The 24,153-nt window shown below is 42.2% G+C and overlaps 1 protein-coding gene across 1 annotated transcript in view; it reads left to right on the top strand.

The window, feature by feature from the left end:
- The window catches only part of Prune2 (prune homolog 2 with BCH domain), a 193,327-nt gene that overhangs the window by 78,193 nt on the left and 90,981 nt on the right, over positions 1 to 24,153 (top strand). The window contains exons 3-4 of the mRNA XM_028770093.1: positions 13,953 to 14,108; positions 17,317 to 23,863. Coding sequence (XP_028625926.1) covers positions 13,953 to 14,108; positions 17,317 to 23,863 — 6,703 coding nt within the window. The remainder of the gene's footprint in view (positions 1 to 13,952; positions 14,109 to 17,316; positions 23,864 to 24,153) is intronic.

Raw genomic sequence — 24,153 nt, 5'->3', positions numbered from 1 at the left:
AGAGAGAGAGAGAGAGAGAGAGAGAGAGAGAGAGAGAGAGAGAGAGAAACAGACACATAGACACATGCATGCATACACATGCACACATACACATACCTCCAAGGGAAAGTAAAACCACAGAGCCTAGAGTGTGTCTGCTTTCTGGAGGGGTTTTCTGGTAATTAGCTTAGATTGCAACAAATGGCACACACAGACTGTTGCCTCTGCGTGTGTGCTCCAAGATTGGTGTTTACCCTATTATTTTCCAATTTAGAGATGGCACCAAGTTTATCAGGGAGCAAATGGAACCCAGCAAAAGCATATCTAAGTGTGGTAAGAGGTGTGTGTCTTGATGGGTAAATTTTTTAGACTTCAAAAATAATTAATTACTTTCACTGGGCTGTTAGCAAAGGGGACATAGCATACCATCCCTCCCACCCCTTACACTTGGTGATGCTTGGATATTTTTAGCAAATGAGTTGTCAGCAGAAAGGCTTCATTAGACCCATCAGGATATCTGCCCATGAAGAACGAATCCCAAACTGTACTAACAGTTTCCTTGAACCCAAATGATGAAGCACCTCTGACAAGAGCCATATTGTGCTCCCCATGTGAGGAACAAGAGGAACAAAAGAGACAGTTTGATATTCATTTGGTCAGGTTAATATTGACATAGCTCAGATGCATCCAATGTGTATGTGCATTGCACATGTGCTGAAGTGGTCTGGAGATCGTGTGGTGGCTTCTGGAAGGCAGAACAAGGAACCTACAATGGAGTGAGGTCTTCTGCTTTACTGAAATGATCTTCCAGCTCATTCATTATTTTTATGAAGGGAAATCAACAAAGCCAGGAGAGTCCAGGCTTATGCTCAAAACCAACCAACAGGGAATGTTTTTACATCTATAACACAGTCATGGAAATAATATATTACTATTATTTTTATTTGGTAGTTTAATCATTGTCCAGGTTCTATCATTTCAAAGTATAAAGTATGCCTAGTGAGTGGTTTTCCTATGACACATGTTTCCTGAATTGTCTATTCCCTCATAAGCATGCATGAACAAGAAGGGTCCTGAATAAGAGCCACATAGCCCTTCTTCAGTGTCTTTAAACAGTATGCTAGAGCAGAACGTTTGGATGATTGCTGATAGCATCCTTAAAGAAAAGGTAAATTAGCTGGATGTGCTGTTGTTTGTCTGTATTACTAGCACTTGGGAGCAAGAGAGAGACAGGAAGACTCATGGTTGATATTCATTATCAACTATACAGTGAGTTTGGGGACAGCCTGGGTTACATAAGACCTTGAAAGGAAGAGAGAGACAGAGAGAAGAAAAGGAGGGGGAGGAAGAGAAGTAGGAGGAGGAAGAGGGGTAAGGAATGAAGGGAGGGATTGAGGAAGGGAAGAAAAGAGAGGAAGGGAGGGAGTAAAGAAAGGAGGGAGAGATGGAGGAGGAAATGAAGGAGGGAAGGTGGGAAGAAGGGAAAGAAAATGTAAATAGTTAGTGTGAGCTAGTCAATGAAATGATGACTGTCTTCAAAAGGCTGTGAAACCCCCTTTTCTAAGTCCTCAGCCTCCTACTGACTGCTTATCTGAATCAACAGAGAAACAGTTTTTCATGAAGGACGTTTTCAAGCACCTCTTTCCAGGTCACCTCTCACTGAGGTCACATCAGCACCTCTGTATGCTAGAGACAGCGAACATGAAACTGAACCTTAGCTCACTTCAGAGGTGGCCAGAAACCAGCTCGATTCCTCTCATAAAGCTTGTTACTTATACTTGAGCTTTGAAGTGAATTACCACTCAGCCAATTTCTATCTTCTTCCTCCTCCCCGTCCTCGCCCTCTTCTGCCTCCTTCTCTTCTCCTTCCCTCTCTACCACTTCTTGCTCCTGTCTTTCATGTCCCATCACATAGGACCAGGTATTTTCAGTTTTTAGTGAATACACAGTCTCTGTGTGTTCTTTCATTCTTCAGTTTGAGTGAGGGCCTTACAAGAGTCATTGCATGACAGACCATGAAGCTTTCCCTCCATAGATGCCCACAGGCCTGACTCAATCAAAACACTTGCCAATTGCTGACATTAGAATATGTCTTGACAGTTGTGCCTTAACCAGGGGATGCTGCTGCCATAGGCATCTCCTGTTAAGATGCCCACTTGGTCAGAGAGAAAAACAAAAGCAGAAGTCAGTCCTATTCAGTCTCTTGCTTCCTCCATATATCCTAATTTCTTGTTCCTTGGGCCATCAAGCAGACAAGAAGCAGTGTTGGGAGTATGTTTGGCTTTGATGTATTTATATTACAATGAATGGTGATGTGGGAATAGCCCGTTGCTTCTGTCTAAGGTATTGGAGGAAGAAAAATCTCCAATTAGCATAATTCTGGACAAGCAGGATGTAACACACTCAGTTGGTGGTATTTAGTTAATACAAATGAGACCTGGGATTCAATTGCCAAGCACCACCGAAGCCTGACACACTACTATACTTACAGCACTTGGAAAGCAGAGGCTGAAGGATGAGAAGATTGCTGTAGTCTTCAACTAGGGGCTAGCCTGAGCTACATGAAACCAGAAAGCGTAGGGGCAAGGCATGTTGCTGCAAGAACATTTCAACATTCTTCTTTATAGAAGTTTCTTTGAGTTTCCAATTTTAGACTCTGACACAGTCAACAGTCCATAATTAACATAATTTCACATTTACATTTGGTGGAGTGGATGAGAAACTAGAAGTGAATCCTGAGGCACGGTGATAGTAAAAACCAAGCTTCATAACCACAGCTGTGAAAGTCAAGGCTATGGCAAGCTTGTGCAGAGTGGCAAGGTAGAGCCACTATTGAATAGAAGTGAGGACAGTAGGAAAAATTATCTTTTATTAAGTTAAAAGCTAAATCTCTCTGTAATGTCCTCCACAAGGAAGATTCTCATGTGGGGATAAAATCAGAGTTAAAATAAAACCTGTGAATTTAGAATAGTGGGAAGAAGAATCCCGTTTTTCATGCATAGAAGCCGTGTAACATCAACTAGTTATCCTCTTCTGAGCCCCCTTGTCCGAATACAAGACAGAGACCATGTTACTAACCACACAAGAGCACCAGGAAGTTCATGGAAGATAATGAAACATAGCTACCCAGACGCTTAATGCAGTACTGCTAACTTGTATTAGGAAACTAGTCTTACCTTAAATCAATAAAACTAATTACTCAATCTATAAAGCATATTGACATATATAGTGCTGTGTGTTTATTTTGCATAACAGCTTTTTAAAATCTCACAAAATATTTTCACAAAATATTTTTTTAATTATAAGGATGAAAACATACACTTTCTGATTCTATTTTCAAAATATCATATCCAGTCTACCTTTAACAGGCCCAGGAAAGTTCTTTAGCTACTAGGATGCCTTGGTTGCCTTTTAAAAGTAAGAAACAAAAACACTAGTGTATGAAAAAATATTATCTAGGAAAAGTATGGAAAATGTCTTTGTTTAGAAATTAAAAATGTATGTAAAATAGAATAAATAAAATTTTAATTTATGCATTTTGTGTTCTCATAAATCATTTTCCTGTCAAGATTATCAGACTTTATTATTGCTGAATACTTTAAACATCATAATGGAAATATGGTGGCATAAATCATGAAGCTTTCATTTAGGACATTTGTAGCCATACCTCAGCACTTTTCTTATATCTTGATTAAAAATGAAAATAGCCCTCAGTCTAGAAATAAATCCTCGCAGAGTCTAAATGTCAAAGTAGACACCTCGATTTCAGTAACTCAGCAGTCCGTGCCACCCACCGAGCTTGCAGAGCTTAAGGACTGTCAAACTCTGCTTTTAAGACTCTCTATTCAAACTGCAGCTGTACATGCTTGTTTTAATCTTGGTAGTGGTTTTTATTTACAAGCATTCTACCAACAAATGAGAGCCACTTAGTCTATTTTTCTTTTCACTTCCTACCAGAAGTAACTAATACAGATGTAACAGGGCTGGGAACACCTTGTCAGTAATATTACAGCATTACATTTAATAATAGCCTTCGTCAATCTACTTCATGTTAGCTTGTATGGGAGACAACTGTTTTGGGTTAGGAGTGTAGTCCAAAATGCTGGGCCTCTGTGGAATACATTAGCATCAGAAGAAAAGTTCACTAAAGGCCATTGATGATGATGGGGCTCCATCCATGGAACTTTGACTGAAGGTATGAAAAATCACTTCACGTTTCTGTTTGCACTTGCAAACTGGCAAACAGAAGCTCATTAGCTCTACCAGGAGCAAGGGATGAAGATTCCATTACTAAGTTAAACACTGCCTTGTCAAGAGGTTTTACATTTTATATCACATCACTGTAAAGCCAACTTTGATCAGATTTGGCTTTGAGGTTTCCTACATCATCCAGATTGTAAGATTTTACATGTATGTCATTTAAGTGATTAAAGATTAGTGAGGTCATCATTGGAAAGTTTGAGTGGTTAGAAGGATATAAAGGAATCATTTTACAAACAGGGAGTCCCACACACAGTATCTCACAAAATGATTTCTATGGTTGGATGAATTCCACAAACCCTGAGAGTGGGCCTCTTAACAGTTTAATGACTAGGAAAAGAAAAGGAACCTATTGTCTAATGCTGTGCCCAGGGTGCCTGGCTGGATTTTCCTATACTATCTTAGTTCTCACTGTCCTCCTGCTGGAAGCAGGAGCTGACAGCTTAGGAAACTGAGACTCAGAGGTGGAACTACACTCACTGAGGTAGTGAGTATCAGAGCCAGGATATCTAACTGATGCCAAAGACTTGGCTAGAAAACTTTAGAGGACATGCCCTAAAATGGAGACATGAAAAATTGTTTACATCAACAGCTTGACTGCTGGTGATGATGTAATATCAGTCTGACATAATACTCACTGCAAATGAGAATTCTTAATTAAATTTATATTTATTTGGGGGGGGGCAGGGATGTGTGCCATGGGGTATCTGTGGAGATCAGAAGTCAGAGGACAATATCATGTGAGTTCCAGGTCATCAGGTTTGGTAAGAAGACCCTTAACCCACCAAGTCATTTCACTAGCCCTCATATGAGATTTTATATCAAAGAAGTATCAAATTTTATATTAAAACATTATTTAATTTTATACCATATAGAAATTGGATCATGCTTACCTGTTTTGAGGTTTCTTTGTGTGTTACTAACTACTCTTTGATTTTTACAATAGTATATTATTTGTTTGTTTTACGGTGCATAATTTATTGAGAATTTCTCAGTTGTTGACCATACTGAATTCTTTCTGAGTATTAGCTTTTAAGGTAATAAGCCCATGAATACTCTTGTCCATGAACATTGTATGAATGTCAATTATTTCTTTGTGCTCATTTGCTACAATAAATATGTGAGCACCCATTTGGAAATACCAATGACAGAAAAAAAGAGTAAAGATTTTACTATTAAGTTTATTTAATATTAGGATTAAAGTTATAAATTATCTTCTATGTTTTCCAACTTTTTCTGCTGGCACATCTAATTCTAATTGTTTTATTTAAACTCTTGTACTCAAGGGTACTAATTATTTCACATCTTATTAAGGAAAATAAAATGATGGTAAATAGTAATTGCAGCATTGGGAGACAGTGGGTTCTAAATAGGAAAATGCTATTGTTTGCTTTACACTTTTATTGGATATTTTATTTATTTACAATACAAATGTTATCCCCTTTCCCCATTTTCCCTCCCTAGAACCACCTATCCTATACCCCTCTTCCTTTTTGCTTTTATACCATTTTAGTTACATGCATGTATTAAGGTCAGTTCTAGGTTGAGGATCTAGCAATACAATCAATGTAAATAGTCAAGGAACAAGCAAGACAATAATCACAAATAGTCAAAGAAAAAGCAAGGCATTACACCCAATTACGTGAACACTCCCGTGATCACTGTTTCTAAAGGCTTATCAGGATGACCAAAGTATCTGAGCCTACTTCCCTGTCCTAGCCCAAGGTCATTTTCATATCTGAAGCCTATTTCCTTGTTCTAGCCTAAAACTTAGATTCCTGTCTGAAAGTACTTCTTTGTTCTAGCCTAATATTTAGATTCCTGCCTGAGATTACTTCTTTGTTCTAGCCTAAGATTTAGATTCCTGCCTGAAATTACTTCTTTGTTCTAGCCTAATGTCAGATTCCTGCCTGAAGCCTACTTCCTTGTCCTTGGCCAATGTCATATGCCTGCCAAGTAGCCCATTTCCTTGTCCTTGGCTCATGTCAGTTACTTGCCAAGCAACCTCAAAGGCTCTCCACCTCTCTCTCTTTTTATTTCATTAACAAGACCAAGCCGGTCTTACCTGTCATGGAATATGTGCCTCTCTTAATATGCCTCCACCTCTCTTCCTTACCTGTCATGGAATATGCATTATCAAGAGCAATGCACTTCTGTCTTAGGTTGGTAAGGCTCTGTGCAGAATATTACTCATCCTTGGCTTGCCAGCCTGTTAAATTAATAACTTTGTCTGTGGGTCCATTATCAGTTTCAAATCATGTACTTTGGCTGCCAGCCTGTTGATTTAGTTAGAGACAAGCTTTAACATGATGGGCAGGAATAAAAGTATTCCCAGGATAAGAAGGGCTAGCCTGATCAAGCTATAAATGCCATTCCTGAGGTTTGATCAAAATGGAAATACTGACCTCAGGCCATGGACAATTTTATCAGCATTATCTGCATCATCAAAGCTCAACAGAGCAGCATTCTTTAAATTCATAATCTCACTATGCAAAGTTAACACATCCAGAGAGGTGTTAGAATTATGCCAAATATCCTACAGGTGTCTTTAAACTTTTATAATTAATGACAATCATTGTGAATTTCAAAAGTAACACTACTCCATTGATATTTGTCATGACACTTGGGATGGCTCCTAACTCTTAAACCTTGAACCTCCTTCAGATAATTTGAATAGGTTATAAGCATCATCCATTGTTCCAGATACCTATATAAATCCTTTTGTATACTCAATACATTAGTAACTTTTTTTGCTAGATGATTAACAAAAATAATTGTCTTAACTCCTTGTGTCAATGCTATTGCAGAAGCAGTGGTACTAGCAATTAATGAAATTAAAGCTGTTATACTAGCAATAATCAAGCACTCAGCAAGCTCACAGGATGGCATCATTCTTTGTCTCAGCAACAGTATGTCTCACCAATCTTTTTAAAGTTCCGTGGCCCTCTTCCACAATACCTTATCCTTGAGGATTATATGAAATCCCCATAATAAATTGTTGGCAAAAAGTGTTGACTGACTACAATTGCCAGATCCATGATTTATATTTTTTAAATATTTATTTATTTATTTATTTATTTATTTATTTAGAACAAGTTGTCTGTTGTTTACTTCTACCCAGGGGCAAATATCTTTATGTGCTGACTCATCTTTAGGGTTTGACTTATATTATTTAAAGCTATTCTTGATGTTGTGTGAACTGATCAGAGGGAGACGAAAAAGACTTGGATACAAATTGGAATGTTGGTAGCAATATTTAGGCAAGAGATGATGGTGACTGGGGCTGGAAAGATAGATGATTTGGTGGTTAAGAACGCATTCTATTGTTCCAGAGGATCTAAGTTTGAATCCCAGCACCCACACTGGGTGACTCTAACCAGCTGTAACTCTAGCTCCAGGGGACCCAATGCTTCTGGCCTCTGGCACCCATACTCATGTTCATATAAACACAGATAGACAGATAGACAGACAGACAGATAGACAGACAGACATGTACGTGTGTGCGTGTGTGCGTGTGTGTGCGTGTGTGTGTGTGTGTGTGTGTGTGTGTGTGTGTGAACAAGAAGAGCATGATATCAGGAAATTAAAACATTCCCAAGAAGAGGTGAGTCAGCCTGGTCACAACTGCAGGTAAAGTCCAATGGGTGGGAACAGGAATGCCTCTGATTGGACATCTCAGGGTGATTGGCACTTTAGAGAAGAGCAGTTTCAGCAAAAAGATGGGTCCAGATACCAAACAAGGGAGACTAAGAAGACAATAGAAGGTGAGAGTACATGCAGGTCAGTGTTGTTTCTATCCTGAGAAATGCCACCTTCAACAACTCAGATGTTCTTAAGACATTACTTAGATCAAGTTTGCTTGGTGAGATGCATGGCACTGCCAGCATTCAGCTTCAACCTGAAATTTTTTTTTAGAAAATTTTGGTGCTACTACCTGCTACTTTATTTCTCTCTGTGTGGTGGGTGTTGAATTATTGCTACTTAATTTTTGAAATTAATTTATGCATTGTACATTATGTGCAAGTGTTTTGCCTACATTTACATTTGGACACCAGGTTTGTACTTGGTGCCCAAGAAGGTCGTAAGAGGGTATCAGATGCCTAGGCACTGGAATTATGGATGGTTGTGAACGACCATGTGGGTACTGAGAACTGAACTTGGGTTCTTGGCAAGAATAACAAGTGCTCTTAACCAGTGAGCCTTGTCTCCAGCCCTCAATACTGAATTTTTTAGACAATGGAATTTTCCACTGCATTTGACTGTGTATTTCCAATGACGAACACATTAAACCTACCAGATAGGCACTGTCACAATCTAAGGTCCTATATTAGGGCAAGTGGAGCCAAATCGTTTCTGCTTTTCTGCCCTGGGGTTGTCATTGATGTCATCATCATCTTTATTATCAGCATGTTGTAGGGTTCTTCAGATCTCTAAATTAGCTTTTGGCTGAAAAATAACAGCCCTTTTCCTCTATACCTTTCTAGATTTTTCTAATTCCAAAGCTAGGGATTATTCAAGCAAACATTTTCACAACCTTCTAAATGTTTGATGATTGAATCTTTAGAACCATGGGCACTAATGGGAGAAGCAATTGCCATTTTCCCTGATTTGGCTGGTCAGTTCCCAGTTCCCAATAAATTCCAAATTCTAGTAAGGTTCAGAAATGTAGACAGTGTGTGTGTTCCTGCGGCTGAATGGTAAATTATAAAGGGAAGTATCTCTTTATTTTCCAATTAAGTAGAAACACATAAGCATGTATATAATTTAACTGAAAGTGAGAGAAACATTTTGCAGATATCTGAGCAGGTTAACAAATCGTATTTGTATACGTGTAACTAAAACAGTCATTTATCAGGTAGAAGGCAGATGGGGGAAATAAAATGCCAACCTGTGTCTACAGTGGGGCTCCGCTGATGATGAAGAGCTGTTTACTCAGGGCCGGCTTGCTCTCCAGCAACGTCAAGAGCCACTGCAGCACACGACTCCCCATAGCTAGAAGACAAGAATAAATTATATGCTGTTCAAACAGCACCAGCATAAAAGCAGAACCAACAGATTGTACTTCCCAGATTCCTGAAGATTTTCACTCATTCCCTTGTTTGACTATTTTAAATATGAAACTCTTGACATTGCTACCCTTAGGCCAGTAGAACAGGATTTGACGTGGATGAGTTCACTACAGGACATGGGGCATACAGTGCTGGGATTGCTATAAAATATATCGAGGTTTGATAGTATGCCAAAATGGTTCAGTTATTTTTCTTTTAATCAATCAGCACTTGGTTTGGGCTCACCCATAGAAGGATTGATGCAATTTTACCCAGAAGACTTAGACTGTAAGAATCACTTAAGGGAAAAGATGAAGGCACAAGTTCTTGGATTTTGTCTCTAACTTACTAAACAGCAATCACCAGCAAAGTGTTTAGAATGCACAACCATGGATGTTTTTGTGGTGAGATCAGTATAAAGAAAACATTAGAAGTTGGGGGTGTTACCCATCTAAGTCCTGGAGTACAGTATGAGTGGCAAGGACAGATTTGGAGGAAAATATATTGACTAATCCCTTGCTAAGGCAGAGCTCTGTATGGGGGGATGCAGAGGCAGCTGCAGCTTCAATGAGTCTGGGGTGTGTGTGAAACTGTATTTCTAACAAAAGGTCTGGTCTTACCTGTGCTGATGGACAAGATGTGTCTGTCTGTGTAGCAAAGAATTCAAAGAGTATCCAATGTGGCCAACATTCTTGAATAGCAGAAGGCACACAAGTACAGCCTTTTTTTGAGTAAGGCTTCTGAATCTTATATGCTCAGTATGAGTTAAATTAACTTTGTTTCAGTGACCCAAGGAGAATGTTCACCAGTGCATATAGACATTTCTTTGGAAGGTATGCCTCACTTTAAGGAGTTTATGACTGTGTTAGGGGGTTCATATATGTAAAAATATTTGGAAAGGAAAGTTGTGAGGCTTCTTACAAAGTCTTGATATTGATAAGCTGTAGATAAGTGTCTTTACTACTTGCTTTCAGGATCAACTCTGCTTTTGATCCACAGTGGCACAAAGTCCAACATTAAATTTCTTGATTAATCCCCAATGACACTTTGGAGTATTTTATTTCCTGAATGCTTATTATGCATGAGGGGATAGTCTGATTCAGAGAAAGCGAACTCTAAACTCCTGTGGGTGAATTCATTCTCTAAAAACATCAGCTTAACAATTGCTGTGATGCCATTTGGATACTATGAATGTCAAAAGCATGAGTACTAGCAATGTACCTTCTGGATCTCATGATTCCAAAGGTTCTTGCATGTGAACATCACAAATGTCATTACCAAGTCAGCTAAATAGATCCTTGATATACAATACAATACATCCTGAGAGCTTTGTGATTCTTTTTTTTAAGTGTTTTTTAATTGGATGTTTTATTTACATTTCATATGTTGTCCCCTTACCCCATCCCCCACCCACCCAGGAACCCCCTATCCCCTCACCCCTCCTCCTTCTTCTGCTTTGTGATTCTTACATGTAGTTCCTTGCAACCTAAAAGGGAACGTGATCTAGTAAAATCCCTAAGAAGAGTAACTGCCTTGAGAAGCCAGGCAGAGTGGCTCCCAACCTTAGTCTAGCAGTCAGGAGGCAGACCCAATTCTGAGTTTGACACCAACCTGGTCTATATAGTGAGTTCCATGATAACCAGGGCTATGAAAATAGACACTGTCTCAAAACAAAACAAAACAACAAAAAAAGAAACCCAGACAGCCAAGCCTTATCAACACATGGAAGCCCCCACCCATCAAGGGTCACTTAGGGGCTACATAAACTTTAAGATTCCATTCAACAAAACTGCAGAGCCTGTCTGTTTAATGGTGATGGCTGATAAGAAGTCTTAAGCAGCTATAATGTACAACTATGAATGTGGGAACAGATCCATAACTATATATACCTATTCAATCATTCACAATGGTTACGACTGGTGGAATGACAGTCACATTTTCTATGGTAAATACATCTGTATGGTTTTAATATTGTATGACAACACCCATAATTACAATTGCTATTATAATAAAAATGCACAGAATTCTTTAAATCCTTTGAGTATACATCACGGTGTTTTGCACTGTTAGCATGATAAACTACCAGTTAACTGGTTATACATAATGGGATGATGAGGACGGTGGTAGTAGTGTGTTTCTCTCTCTCTCTCTCTCTCTCTCTCTCTCTCTCTCTCTCTCTCTCTGTGTGTGTGTGTGCGTGTGCGTGTGCGTGTGCGTGTGCGTGTGCGTGTGTGTGTGTGTGTGTGTGGTGTGTGTACTGCCATTCCTCAGAATCTAGAGAGGATTGGTTCTGAGCGTCCCCTTTGAATACCCAAATCTATAGATATAGAAGTATCTTCTGTAAAATGGCATTGAATTTATGTCTAACTCATGTCCATCCCCCTGTATTCACCAAGTCATGATTAGATGACCTAAAATACTTAAAACATGCAGATAATGGTTTGTGGTATTTAGGGGACAATAAGAATGAAATCTGCATGTGTTCAGTACAGATCTATTTTTTCTAAACACATGTGATCCGATCAACTATTATTTGAATCCACAGATGTAGAACTCATGGATATAGTGGCTAGCTAGTTGTGTGTGTGTTTTGTATTGTGTAACTGTGTATCTGTTTGTATTGTGTGTTTATGTGTGCTTACATGCATGTGTATGAGTGTGTGTGCATGCATGTGAGTGCATGCACGTGTATATGTGCATATTTGAGTGTGGGTGCATGTGTGCATATGAGTATGTGTGTGTGAGTGTGTGTGTGTGCATGTGTATGAGAGTGTGTGTGCTTGTGAGTGTGTTCTATGACAGGAAGTATTGCACAGAATGATTTTGTTTATTCTTCTTCAGTCTGTTTACAAAGGTTTTTTGAGCAACTAGTATATGGCAGATGTAAATTCCAGAGCTTATAAGCCAGCCTCACTGTGCTTCTTAAAGGAAGAGAGAGAATTGTATGGGCAAAGTGGTGCTCACTGAAACTAACATAGCTTGAGAAGTCAACACATTTCCTGTAGGTGACTGAGCCACATTCTGGGAATGCCACAGCCATTACTGCTCTCTCCACAGCTGCCACAAATAGCAAGGTAGCCCCAACATTAAAACTGCTACAGAATTCTCCTGGACTTCTACACCGCAATAAAAAATTCCTCAGGAGCTGGAGCTACAGCCCAGTTGGTAAAGTGTTCTGCTAGCCTACACAAAGTCCTGGGTTCAACCTCCTGCTCCATAAACATGAGACCCTGTCTCAAAAAGAAAGTCCTCAGCCACTTCATCAAAGTACATCTTCAAGAAATTTGGGTAGAATCTAACAATAATCATAGAAAGCAAAATTGTAGGGCCAGCAATGTGGATCATCAGATAAGAATGCTTGAAGACACTCTGGCAACCAGAGTATAATCTCCAGAACCACACAAAAGAGACAAATGCAATGGCACGCATCTTTAATCCCAGAACTCCACAGTAAGATGAGGTGTGTAGACAGAATAGTGTGAAAGTTCGCAGGTCAGCCAGACTGGAGTATACAGAGCAGGAACAGAAACAAGAGAGACCTGCCCAGCAAGGAAAGAAAGAACTGACTCCAAAAGCTGTCTCCTGACATCTGCATAAACACATGGCACCTACATGCACACATGCACACACAAGATGCTTTATTAATTACTTTTTGGTTGCTGTGATAAAATACCATGGACAAGGCAGCTTATAGAAAAGGAAGTTTTATTTGACTTATGGTTCTGGAGGGACGGGAGGCCACTGAGATGAGGAAGCAAGGAAGCAGGAGCAGGAAGGTGAGAGATCACATCTTTCACTGCAAGCCCAGAGCAGACAGAACAAATCAGAAGTAGGGCAAGGCTGTCTACTCTCAAGGCCTGCCCTCCCCATGTACTCTCTCCAGCAAGGCTGCACCTCCTAAACCTCCAGAAGTAGCCCCCTCAAGTAGGGACAAATTGTGTAAATATCTGAGCCTATGAGGAACATTCTCATTCAATCCACTACAGGTACCAAAAAAGAAAGCAATATTATAGAATAGGGGTATACCAGAATATACAATGTATGAAGACCAGGGCCAGAATATAGGCTTCACCATACTTCTTGAAGGAAGAGAAACAATCAACCAGACCCCTGGTATATGACGCTCCATACTTTTCTAGTAATGGGTCAAGAGTAGAGTCAACAGACATTCTTACATGTGTATCATAAATAGTGAGGGCAAAATGTACTTTTTAAATACTTGATAAATATTCCATAAAAATGTGTTTCTTGGGGCTTGAAAGATAGCTCAGTAGTTAAGAGCACTGACTACTCTTCCAGAGGATCCAGGTTAAATTCCCAACATGTATAACTCTAGTTCTAGAAGATCCAACACCCTCACACAGACATACTTTCACGAAAACACCACTGTACATGAAATAAAAGTAAATAAAAAATTTTTAAATATCTTTCTTGTGTAAAGAATTGATAGTAATGGCAGAGACATCTTTTCTCAGTCTGGGAAAACAAGTCAGTAAGGTGTATTTTAAGCCAGAACACAGAACTTTCCAAAATTTCTCAAAGCATTTGTTTCACTTGCTTCTGGTGATAAATACCTGTCCTAATACATCACAGGCCTGAGCTGATTTGTGGCCAACTGTCTGAAACGGGCAGTTAGACATTAATCTCGTGTGTCTGTTGTTTCAGGACTGCCTGCTTCACAGCAACATCACCAGTGATCTGAAAGCCTTCACAGACAAGTTCGGCTTTGATGTCCTCATCCTGATCACAAACTTCACATCCGAGGAGCAGCCGAGGCAGCAGATTGCTGTGTACTCCCAAAACCTGGAACTATGCAGCCAGGTGAGCCTTCCTCCCATCAGTTTCACTGTTTATGAACTTCTGAAAAAGAGATAAGAATGGATTGCTGCCTCATAGAAATAGGCCCAAAAGATAGAGTCCTGAGATTGGATTGTGGTGCTGACAAAATACCAGAGTCTGGGTACTTATAAAATAGAGAGATTTATTTTGATTTGTTTGTTTGTTTGTTTGTTTGTTTAGCTCAAACTTGTAGAGATTCAAGAGCTTGGCTCTAGCTTGTGCCTTGCTGTGGTGAGGGCTTTCTGGTGCCTGTTATCACATGGTGAACCTGGAAGTCAAAGGCTAGATTTGTTTTATAACCACCCATTCTCATGATAATTAAGACAGTCTCTTGAAGTTTTCATCAATCCTCCTGAAGGTGGTGGCCTTGTGATCTAACCACCTTCTACTATCCCTGACTCTGTAAGGTTCCACCTCATAACACTATTGCCCCCCACATTGGGAGCCAAGCTTCTGAGTGCATAAACCCATAGCAGACCCCGACAACTATTCCCCTTCTAGACTGAACCCATAAAGAAAACAACCAGTGCTTTTTCACCCAAATAAAGGCAAGTCCTCTTTTTCTGATCTGTTTTCTTTTGGAAATTGTTCCCCTGTGATAACTAACCTAGTCTCAATACCCGTGTGGTGCCCGGTGTTTATCAATACCCATATGGTACCCAGTGTTTATCAATACCCATGTGGTGCCCAGTGTTTATCAATACCCAGTGATCTGATGCCCTAGCAAGCACAGTCTACAGGCACTCAGATTCTCAGTAGGCAATCAGTCGGATATTGTAGGGTGACAGTTGAGCCTTTTAATAAACCATCTAGAAAGAAAAAAGAAAAGGAAGAGGGGATGGGGGAGAAGGAGAAGAAGGAAAAGGAGAAAAGGAAGAAGAGGAAGGAGGAAGAGGAAGAAGAAAGTTAATCACAACAGGTCATGATACATGAGCAAAGTTAGTTATTGTACTTACTAACTAGCATTGAGGTAGAAATAGATATGGATATAATGATCGGTTAATGTGAACCTCACTAGTAAGTCAGAGTCCTTTGTCACTACAGATGACAAGAGGCAAAGTCTCCATCCCCTTCCATTTCTTCCTGCACCCTCCCCTCTGTCCTCTAACAGCTCCGTTTGGCTCCTTCATGGTCACATGACTGTATTCTCCAGTTCTCTCTCTGCTTTCTCACGTTCAGATAAGAACACGATGCCCTGCCATAGCTGGGTTTTGTATCCCCCCTTCTGACCATATATCTGTGTGTATCTAATCACCAGCTAGGGCTCTTCCAGTGTTAACATAATATGCATTCAGATGCAAAGGTGCACTAGTTAACTTTTCTTGTCACAGTGACAGAACACTTGACAGAAGCTACTCAGTGGTGAGAGGGTTCATATCTGTTCACAGTCCAGAGATACCACGTATCCCTCATGGCAGAGAAGGCATGGTGGCTGTCATCTGTGGCAAGTGGGAACTTGTGGCATGGTGTATCACATTGGAGTGGATCAGGACTCATAGGGCTAGATAAAAAGCAGGACTTCCCTGTAACCTCCAAGGCTGACCCTATAGGCCTGGTCCACCAGCTGGACCCCATGTCTACAAAGTTTCAGAGCTTCCCCATGACAGCACCAGCAGCTGGAGACCAGGGATCAAATGCATGAGTTATTTGGAGGGGGGATGCTTTACAGCCAAAGCATAACCAAGGGTAGATCTTATCCTTTTTGCTTAGTAACTTCCTAGAGACAAGGTGTAAGTTGTCCAAGCTTCCATTGTGATAGTTTTCAAGTCACTTTTGGGGCAGATCCCTTTTTCAACCCAATTTGAATGCTGGCTTACTCAAGCAGATGGAGTGGTCAAGAGCCCTGGAGCCCACGCTTCCTCTCCTCCCTTCACCCCAATGGCAGGATCCAAAGGCAGTAGTTTCTCTAAATACCTTGCATCACCGAGGGGGAAGGCTCTGCACCAAAAGGTCCCACTTTGTCTTGTGGTGATACAGCAGAGAATCCACCTCTGCAACTCGGCTGCTGAGCTCAAAACCCAGGTCCTGTCACACTAGCAGAGGGCTGTTTGTGGAGTGCTAGCAGGGTGCTGTTGGCCCTGTCTTAGTCCTTCCCTAGTCTCATAGGACCACTGTGAGAATAAAGGAGATTGCGGCTGTGAAACATCACACTATGTGGGTGTGGGTAAGCATCATGGATGGTTATTATCATCCAACAAGGCCTTTCCCATGGCTTGTGTGGCATTATTTCCACTATTATTTTAACCTCTGTCAACTCTGTAGGGTGTTTCCCAAATATCAGCATGCCAAAGTATTCCTGATGTCCCCTAAATGTCCAAGAACTGCCACCCAGGCCTAGCCTGGCCTGGCACTGGCTGTCTGGTTCAGTGTCCCTCTGCCTCCCAGGTACCTTTCTTTGTTGGTTCATATTTCCATATCTGTGCACTCTGGGACAGGAAGAAGCCTGGGTGCCATGGGGAAGGTTGAGCCCCCTTTCCACTTCCCCCTTTTCTTTTCCTTGGGACACTTATCAGGGCTGGGCCAGGTCTAGCTTCCTCTCTTATTCCAATGCTTTGCCAGCATCCAGGGGTTCTGTAAACTCAAGCAGGGCAGAAACCTGGAGGCAGGAACTGATGCAATGGCCATGAAAGGGTGCTTCTTACTGCCTTGCTCCTTATGGTTTGCTCAGCCTGCTGTCCTATAAAACCTAGAACCCCTAGGGATGGCATCACTCACCATGGGCTGGGCCCTCCCCCATCTATAACTAATTAAGAAAATGTTTTACAGCTGGACCTTATGAAGGCATGTTTCTCAAATGAAGTTCAGACAACTCTAGCTTGTATCAAGTTGACATAAAACTAGCCAGGATGATCAGCCTTCCTCAAAGATGAGGTCCTTAACTAGTTATCTAACACCAAGTTGTCATCCCTAAACATATATGCATACAAGAAACATTAAGCAAACTCAGCAAATTTTAGTTTTATGTTTGTTCATATATATTGCATATGTAGTGATGATAATAATACATTTCAAAAGGCCATGAATTTGAGAGGGAGTTGGGTAGGGAACATGAAAGGAGTTGAAGGGGAAAGAAGTGGAAGATGAAGTAACTATAGTATACATATATGAGAATATACACATATTTTAAAGAAAAGAAACAAAATGCAAGGGCCATCAGCATGCTCACACGAATACTTGTGCTTCGCCACAGATTTGCTGTGAGCTGGAAGAAAGTCAGAACCCTTGCTTAGAACTGGAGCCCTTTGAATGTGGCTGTGATGAGATCCTGGTATACCAGCAGGAGGACCCTTCTGTGACCTGTGATCAGGTGTTTCTTCTTCTCAAGGAGGTCATCAATAGGAGGTGTGCAGAGATGGTCTCTAACAGTCGGACATCCTCAACAGAAGCTGTGGCAGGCAGTGCCCCCCTGTCTCAGGGCTCTTCTGGGATTATGGAACTGTACGGGTCTGACATAGAGCCACAGCCCAGCTCTGTGAATTTCATAGAAAACCCCCCAGAGCTCAATGATTCTAACCAAGCTCAGGTGGATGTCAACATAGACCTTGTTAGCCCTGATAGTGGGTTGGCCACCATCAGAAGCAGTCGCTCATCCAAAGAAAGCTCAGTCTTCCTCAGTGATGACAGCCCAGTGGGAGAGGGTGGTGGGCCTCACCATAGCCTTCTCCCAGGATTTGAATCCTACAGCCCCATTCCTGAAGGGATAGTTGCAGAGGAACATGCACACTCTGGGGAACACAGTGAACACTTTGACCTCTTCAACTTTGACCCAGCACCTATAGCTTCTGAGCAGTCCCAGCCGTCTTCCCATTCTGCAGACTACTCACCAGAAGATGACTTCCCCAATAGTGATTCATCAGAAGGAAACCTCTCTGCTGGGCCTAAAGGACTTGATGAGGTGGGAATCAACATGTCCAATTACTCCTCCAGTTCTCTTTTGTCAGAGGCTGGTAAAGACAGCCTTGTAGAATTTGATGAAGAGTTTGTCCAGAGACAAGAAAGCTCAGGTGATAACTCTGAAAGAAATGTACACGTGACATGCTTTGTGGGAGAGGAACCTTCTTCCCCTGAAAGGCTGAAGAATATTGGAAATAGGATTCCACCAACACCTATGAACAGCTTTGTTGAAATATCACCATCAACTGAAGAGCCAACTCCACTCTTTCCTGAAGATATAATCCAAAACGCAATCGACACGGGGCGTCTGGGCCCACCTCAGACCCGTTCACGGTGCAGAAGTTGGTGGGGTGGCTTGGAAATTGACTCTAAAGACATTGTAGATACATGGAATGCCAGTGAACAAGAATCCATCTTCCAGAGTCCTGAACCATGGAAAGATCCTAAGCCTGAGCCAGTTGAGAGGAGAACCTCAGATTCCACATTCCAACCAAAGAGTCTTGGATTCCCAAAGTCAGATCTCTGGGAATCTGAATTTGGACAGCCTGAACTGGGCAGTAAAGATACCCAAGACCAGAAGGAGGAAAGCTTGCAATATCAGCACTCGCCCACAGTGAGGACGCATTTGACAGATGCCTCTCCTCAAGGGACAAACCACCTGATAGAGGACTTTGCTGCTTTGTGGCATTCAGGACACTCACCCACAACAATGCCTGAGCCCTGGGGAAATCCCACCGATGCTGGTGAAGCCACAGTTATGATGTCCTTCCCCACCTGGGGTGCATTTGATAAAGAAGATAATGCTGACACATTAAAAAGTACTTGGAATCTTCATCCCACTAACAATGAGACACCTTCTGGGCAGGACCCAAGTGAATGGACTATGGCCCAAAGTGGCTTTGCTTTCCCTGCAGCAGACCTACTGGACAATTCCCTCACTGAGGTAAATAAAGATGCAGCTCCAGAAATCTGGGGCAAGAACAATGGCTCCAAGGATAAGAGTGTTACTTCTGGAAGTCCCATTTCTGATCTAGGTCAAACATGGAATAATTCTAAGCTACCAGGGGAAGACCAGAATGGCTTGGTAGATCCTAAAGCCAGTGGGAAGGTGTATGAAAAGGAAGAGTCCTGGAACCTCTTTGAGGAAAGTGTTAAGAAAAGAGGAGCTGATGTCTTAGTTCCTTGGGAAGATTCCTTCTTGTCCTATAAATGCTCTGATTACAGCACTTCCAACTTAGGAGAAGATTCAGTCCCATCTCCCTTAGACACCAACTACTCCACCTCTGACTCTTACACATCACCAACATATGCTGGAGATGAAAAAGAAATGGAAAACAAGCCCATTGCTAAAGATAATGGTTTTGAGGCAAAAGATGCTGATTTTCCTGCAGAGGGGGTTGAGGTTCTTGCAACATCACCACATCAGCCTCAGAGAAATCGAATTGGTTCTGGTCCTGGGAACCTAGACATGTGGACATTGCCTCACGTAGAAGATAACCCTGAAGGAAATGATGCACGTCACCCAGACAAAGATTCACACAAGACAGAGCATGAAGGAGATAAAAATACTTCGATGGAGGATGATGTGGGGAAAAGCAGCCCATCCAGCTACGACGACCCTAGCATGATGCAACTGTACAATGAGGCAAACCGGCAGCTCACCCTTCTACACAGCAACACCAACTCACGCCAGACAGCCCCTGACAGCCTTGACACATGGAACCGAGTGATTCTGGAGGACACGCAGTCCACTGCAACTATCTCAGACATGGATAATGACTTAGATTGGGATGACTGCAGTGGGGGTGTGGCGATCAATGGTGATGGTCAAGCAGAAGGTTACATAGCTGCTAACAGTGAACCTGAAACCCGGTTCTCAGTGAAGCAGCTGGAACCATGGGGCACAGAACATCAGGAAGCAAATCAGGTAGACTGGGATCTCCCTACTTCTGCTGAGCCCACAGGGGATACTGGTCCTAGTGAATACCAGACTCTGAATGAGAAAAGTGGGCAGCTAATTGCAAACAGTATTTGGGATTCTGTCATGGGAGATAAAGATATGTCATCATTCAGATTACCAAGCCCACCAAATACTGTAAATATGGAACACAGCACTTGGCCTTCTGAAAGTCCCAGACACTCAATAAATGGTAAAAATGGCCACATGTTAGAAGCCTCTGGACTCAGTGAGTCAGGAGGGCTTACATCTCATCCTGATAACCAGGACACATGGGCAGACTCCCAAGGTGGCACACCATCCTTGGTGACCAGGCTGGCAAGTCCAGAACACTTTGCACGGTCAGATCCATGGACAGGCCATACTTACGGGCAGAGGAAAAGTGAGATTGAAGGCCTGGCAGCCTCTGATTGTGAGCATCTTGACATGGAGGCAGAGGCAGGCTCTGGAGTGAATGATGTCCCATGGGTCTTTGGAAAAGAGCCCAGTGACCAGAAACTCTCTTCTTCAGATGCATTTGAACACCAAGAAATCTGCAGAGTATCAGGAAAAATCAGCTCTCTTTTAGTCACCTCCAGTCCTCAGAGTGGGGAATCAGAGGTGGTCTTAGAAGTTGAGAAGGAGCCTTACACTCTAGACCCCCTTCCTGTGCAAACAGAGGCATTCACAAGTGATTTGCAGACAAAAGACACCCTTGAAGAATCTCTTATGGATAATAAAAATTTAGGTGAAGTCAATGCAACATCGGATAGGATTAATCTAATGAAAAATATGCCTTTATCGGAAATGGAACTTGAGAAAACTAAACCCTGTAACGTTCTGAAACCAGAAAGTGCAAATGGAAAACTACTTTATGAAGCTTCTCAAAACTTTGGTGTTTGGGATGGTCCTATGGACAGTGATGTGTGGGATAGTCATATAAGTTATGAGACAGCTATGAATCCTACAGGTCAGAACACTGAGGAAAGGTCCCTTGAAGCCCTGTCACCAGGAAGCTATGACCGAGACAGCCTCTCTAGTGAGTGTACTCATTCAAGTGCATCGAGTCCTGACCTAAATGATTCCTCAGTTGCCTTGTCCTCCTGGACCTGTGGACCTAGTGCTGACCATCAGAAAGAGAATCAAGATGATAGGAACAAACAGATTCACCAAGAGTCAGAACTATTTACCACTGAAGCTCACGTAGGAGTCATTACTGAAATGAAGGACTTTACAGAAAACAGGAAGGATGCCTTTGGAAAGATGTCTGATCAGGAGGATGCTCAATTTCCAGAGATTCCAAATGATCCCTTCAATGGTGGTTCCTCATCCTCTTCATCCAGCCTTGGAACAGATAAATATTCAGAATATTCTCATGCATATCAGGAAGAAACTCTAATGACTAGACGTCAAGAGGAAAATGAACTTGACTTTCCGGACATTGTGGAGCCAGAGGGGACCAGGGTCATATGTATGAGCTCAGGTTCTGGCAATGACAGTGGGGATGACGAAGAATTGCTAGAGAAGGAGCTCCATTTGGACACAGTTGCTCAGAGTGAATCTGTGGCTTGCAATTTATTGCATGAACCTGAGTTCTTGGCCACAGAGCACTCCAAGCCTGAGTTTTCTGTGTTTTCAGGTAGTTCAGAGTCAATAGAGAAAGAGAACAAGTCAAGCCCGTTCTGTGACAGTCAACAAAGCAGCCCTGGTCAGTGGATTCTGTCACCACTCATGCAGGCTGACACACAGGACACACCTAAGGAAAAGGAGGCCAGAGATGCAGAAATGGGGACAGTGATGGATACTGTGTGGCAGGGATCTGCCAGCACTGAACCTAAGGATGGAGACCCTGACAAATTGGAAATGCTTGGCTTCTCAACTGACAGCAATGAATGGTGGAACACTGATGCACAGGAAGGGAGAGCAACTGCCAAAATGTCTGCAGACGAGTTGTCTAACTCAGAGGGTGAGCTAGAGACTACTTCTCCAGTATTCCAGAATGCAGGCCCATGGAGCGTACCCATTCAGAATGATAGAGAACCTGTGGACACAGGTCACACTAATCCTTTCAGTGATAAACTAAAGTCACCCTTTCCAGATAGTAATGGGGACAAGTCACAGGAGAAACTTTGGAACATTCAACCAAAGCAACTGGATTCAGATACCAATCAATTCAGTCAGCTTGTAATCCTGGACCAAATTAAGGACAAAGATTCTGGACAGCAAACTACCATGTCTTCTGTTGCTGGTGAACTTTCTCCAGAAACTCTCACCCAAGAACAGTGTCAGGAATCTATGCTGTCTGTCTGGGACCATACAGAGCCAGCATTTACTCACAGAGATGAAAATGGATGTGTTAGCACTGGGGTTTCACCCACTGAGTATCAAGAAGAGAACTGGTGGGAACAAGAAAAATCCTGTCTCAGCCATGTGACACATTCAAGCACTCCCACAGAAAATATCCCCGAGATCAATGCTCCTACACAACTGGTGAGGAAGTTGGACTCTGATTGGGATAGCCCCAGCCCCAGTGAGCCCCAACATAACTTTGTTCCAGATATTTTACACGGCAACTTCGAAGAGGGCGGGCAGCTGACCTCGGCTTCACCTGATTTGTGGATGGACGTCAAGCAACCTTTCACTTTTAAAGCAGATAGTGAGAATCCTGATATACTGACTCACTGTGACCATGACAGCAACTCTCAGGCATCCAGCAGCCCTGACGTGTGTCAGGATTCTGAAGGAAAGCAAGAGATGGAGAGGCATATTGATGTTTACCTCGGACCTGAAGTGGAACCCAGTGAGTTTTATCTCACTGAGCCAAAGGTGAATGATGAGCCGACCTGGGAACCGGAGCATGAATGTCTCCAACACAATTTAGAACTCCATTCTGAACAAGCAATGCCCTTGCCTCTGATCAACAGTCAGAACGATATAAACTCATCTATGCCTGCCTCCTCAAAAGGTTCCCCAGAACCCTCTGATATACATGGAGACAACAGTACAAGTGTAACAGAGTTGGAAGAAGGCACCAACCCAGAGGTAGAAGCAGAAGACAAGACGATCCCAGGCGCCAGAAGTGAAGACACTGACACTTTTGAAACTCACCAGGAGGTCAGTGTAGAAGGCAATGGCTCCTGGGTGTCAAAAGACCTTTGTCCTGAAAGTCAGACAGGCACTAGAGCCCTGCTTGACTGTGAGCAACCTTTTGCTTCTGAGAGCCCTGCTGTACTTACTGACATCTTCCTAGCCTCAGACACCTGCTTGGATGTAAGTGAAGCTGCCTTGGACCACAGTTTCAGTGATGCCTCCGGCCTCAACACTTCCACAGGCACTATAGATGATATGAGTAAGTTGACTCTATCAGAAGGCCATCCCGAAACACCAGTTGACGGGGATGCAGGGAAGCAAGATGTCTGTTCATCTGAAGCTTCCTGGGGTGATTTCGAATATGATGTAATGGGCCAGAATATTGATGAAGAGCTGATGAGAGAGCCTGAACACTTCCTCTATGGTGGTGACCTTCCGTCAGAGGAAGGCGCACTGAAGCAATCACTGACACCATACACACCCCCCTTTGATTTGTCCTACCTCACGGAACCTACTGGATGCACTGAAACTGTACAAGGAGCTGAGTCTCCAGATGATGCATCTCTGGGAAGTGATGCAGCAGAAATGTTGCTTTCTGCTCTTCCTGATCAACGGGAGGAAGACAAGGCTGAGACCAACATTAGGAAACCTAGACACCAGATGACTGTGTTGCATATTCATGAAGACCTTGAGGCTCTTTCTTCACCTGTGGGAGGAACAGGTTCCAATAATGAGTCATCTCCATCAAACATTGACTGGGAAATAGAAACAGATATTTCAGATTCACCAGCAGGTGGCGACATGAAACCACCAAACGGTAAGCAAAGCATAACACTCCAGCAACACACAAACACAAACACACACACACACCACACACACACACACACACACACACACACACACACAAACACACCTCCTCCACCTTCAAGGAACTAGTGTTAATTGATTTAATACATTTGTTAAAGCATTACTACCAACACAGGCAGAGAAAGTAACCGTATGTAAATGTAACAGCTATATTATGAAATATCTCTTTGTTCGTGAGAAAACTGAACAGGTCCACAAAATGAAACTATATATTAGCTTGTCTCTTTTTAAGTGTTTGTT

The sequence above is a fragment of the Grammomys surdaster genome, unplaced genomic scaffold (assembly GCF_004785775.1).
Source record: "Grammomys surdaster isolate TR1022 unplaced genomic scaffold, NIH_TR_1.0 198, whole genome shotgun sequence".
Lineage (NCBI taxonomy): Eukaryota > Metazoa > Chordata > Mammalia > Rodentia > Muridae > Grammomys > Grammomys surdaster.
The sequence above is the reverse complement of the archived record's forward strand: the minus strand, read 5'-3'. Positions and strand labels throughout refer to the sequence as shown.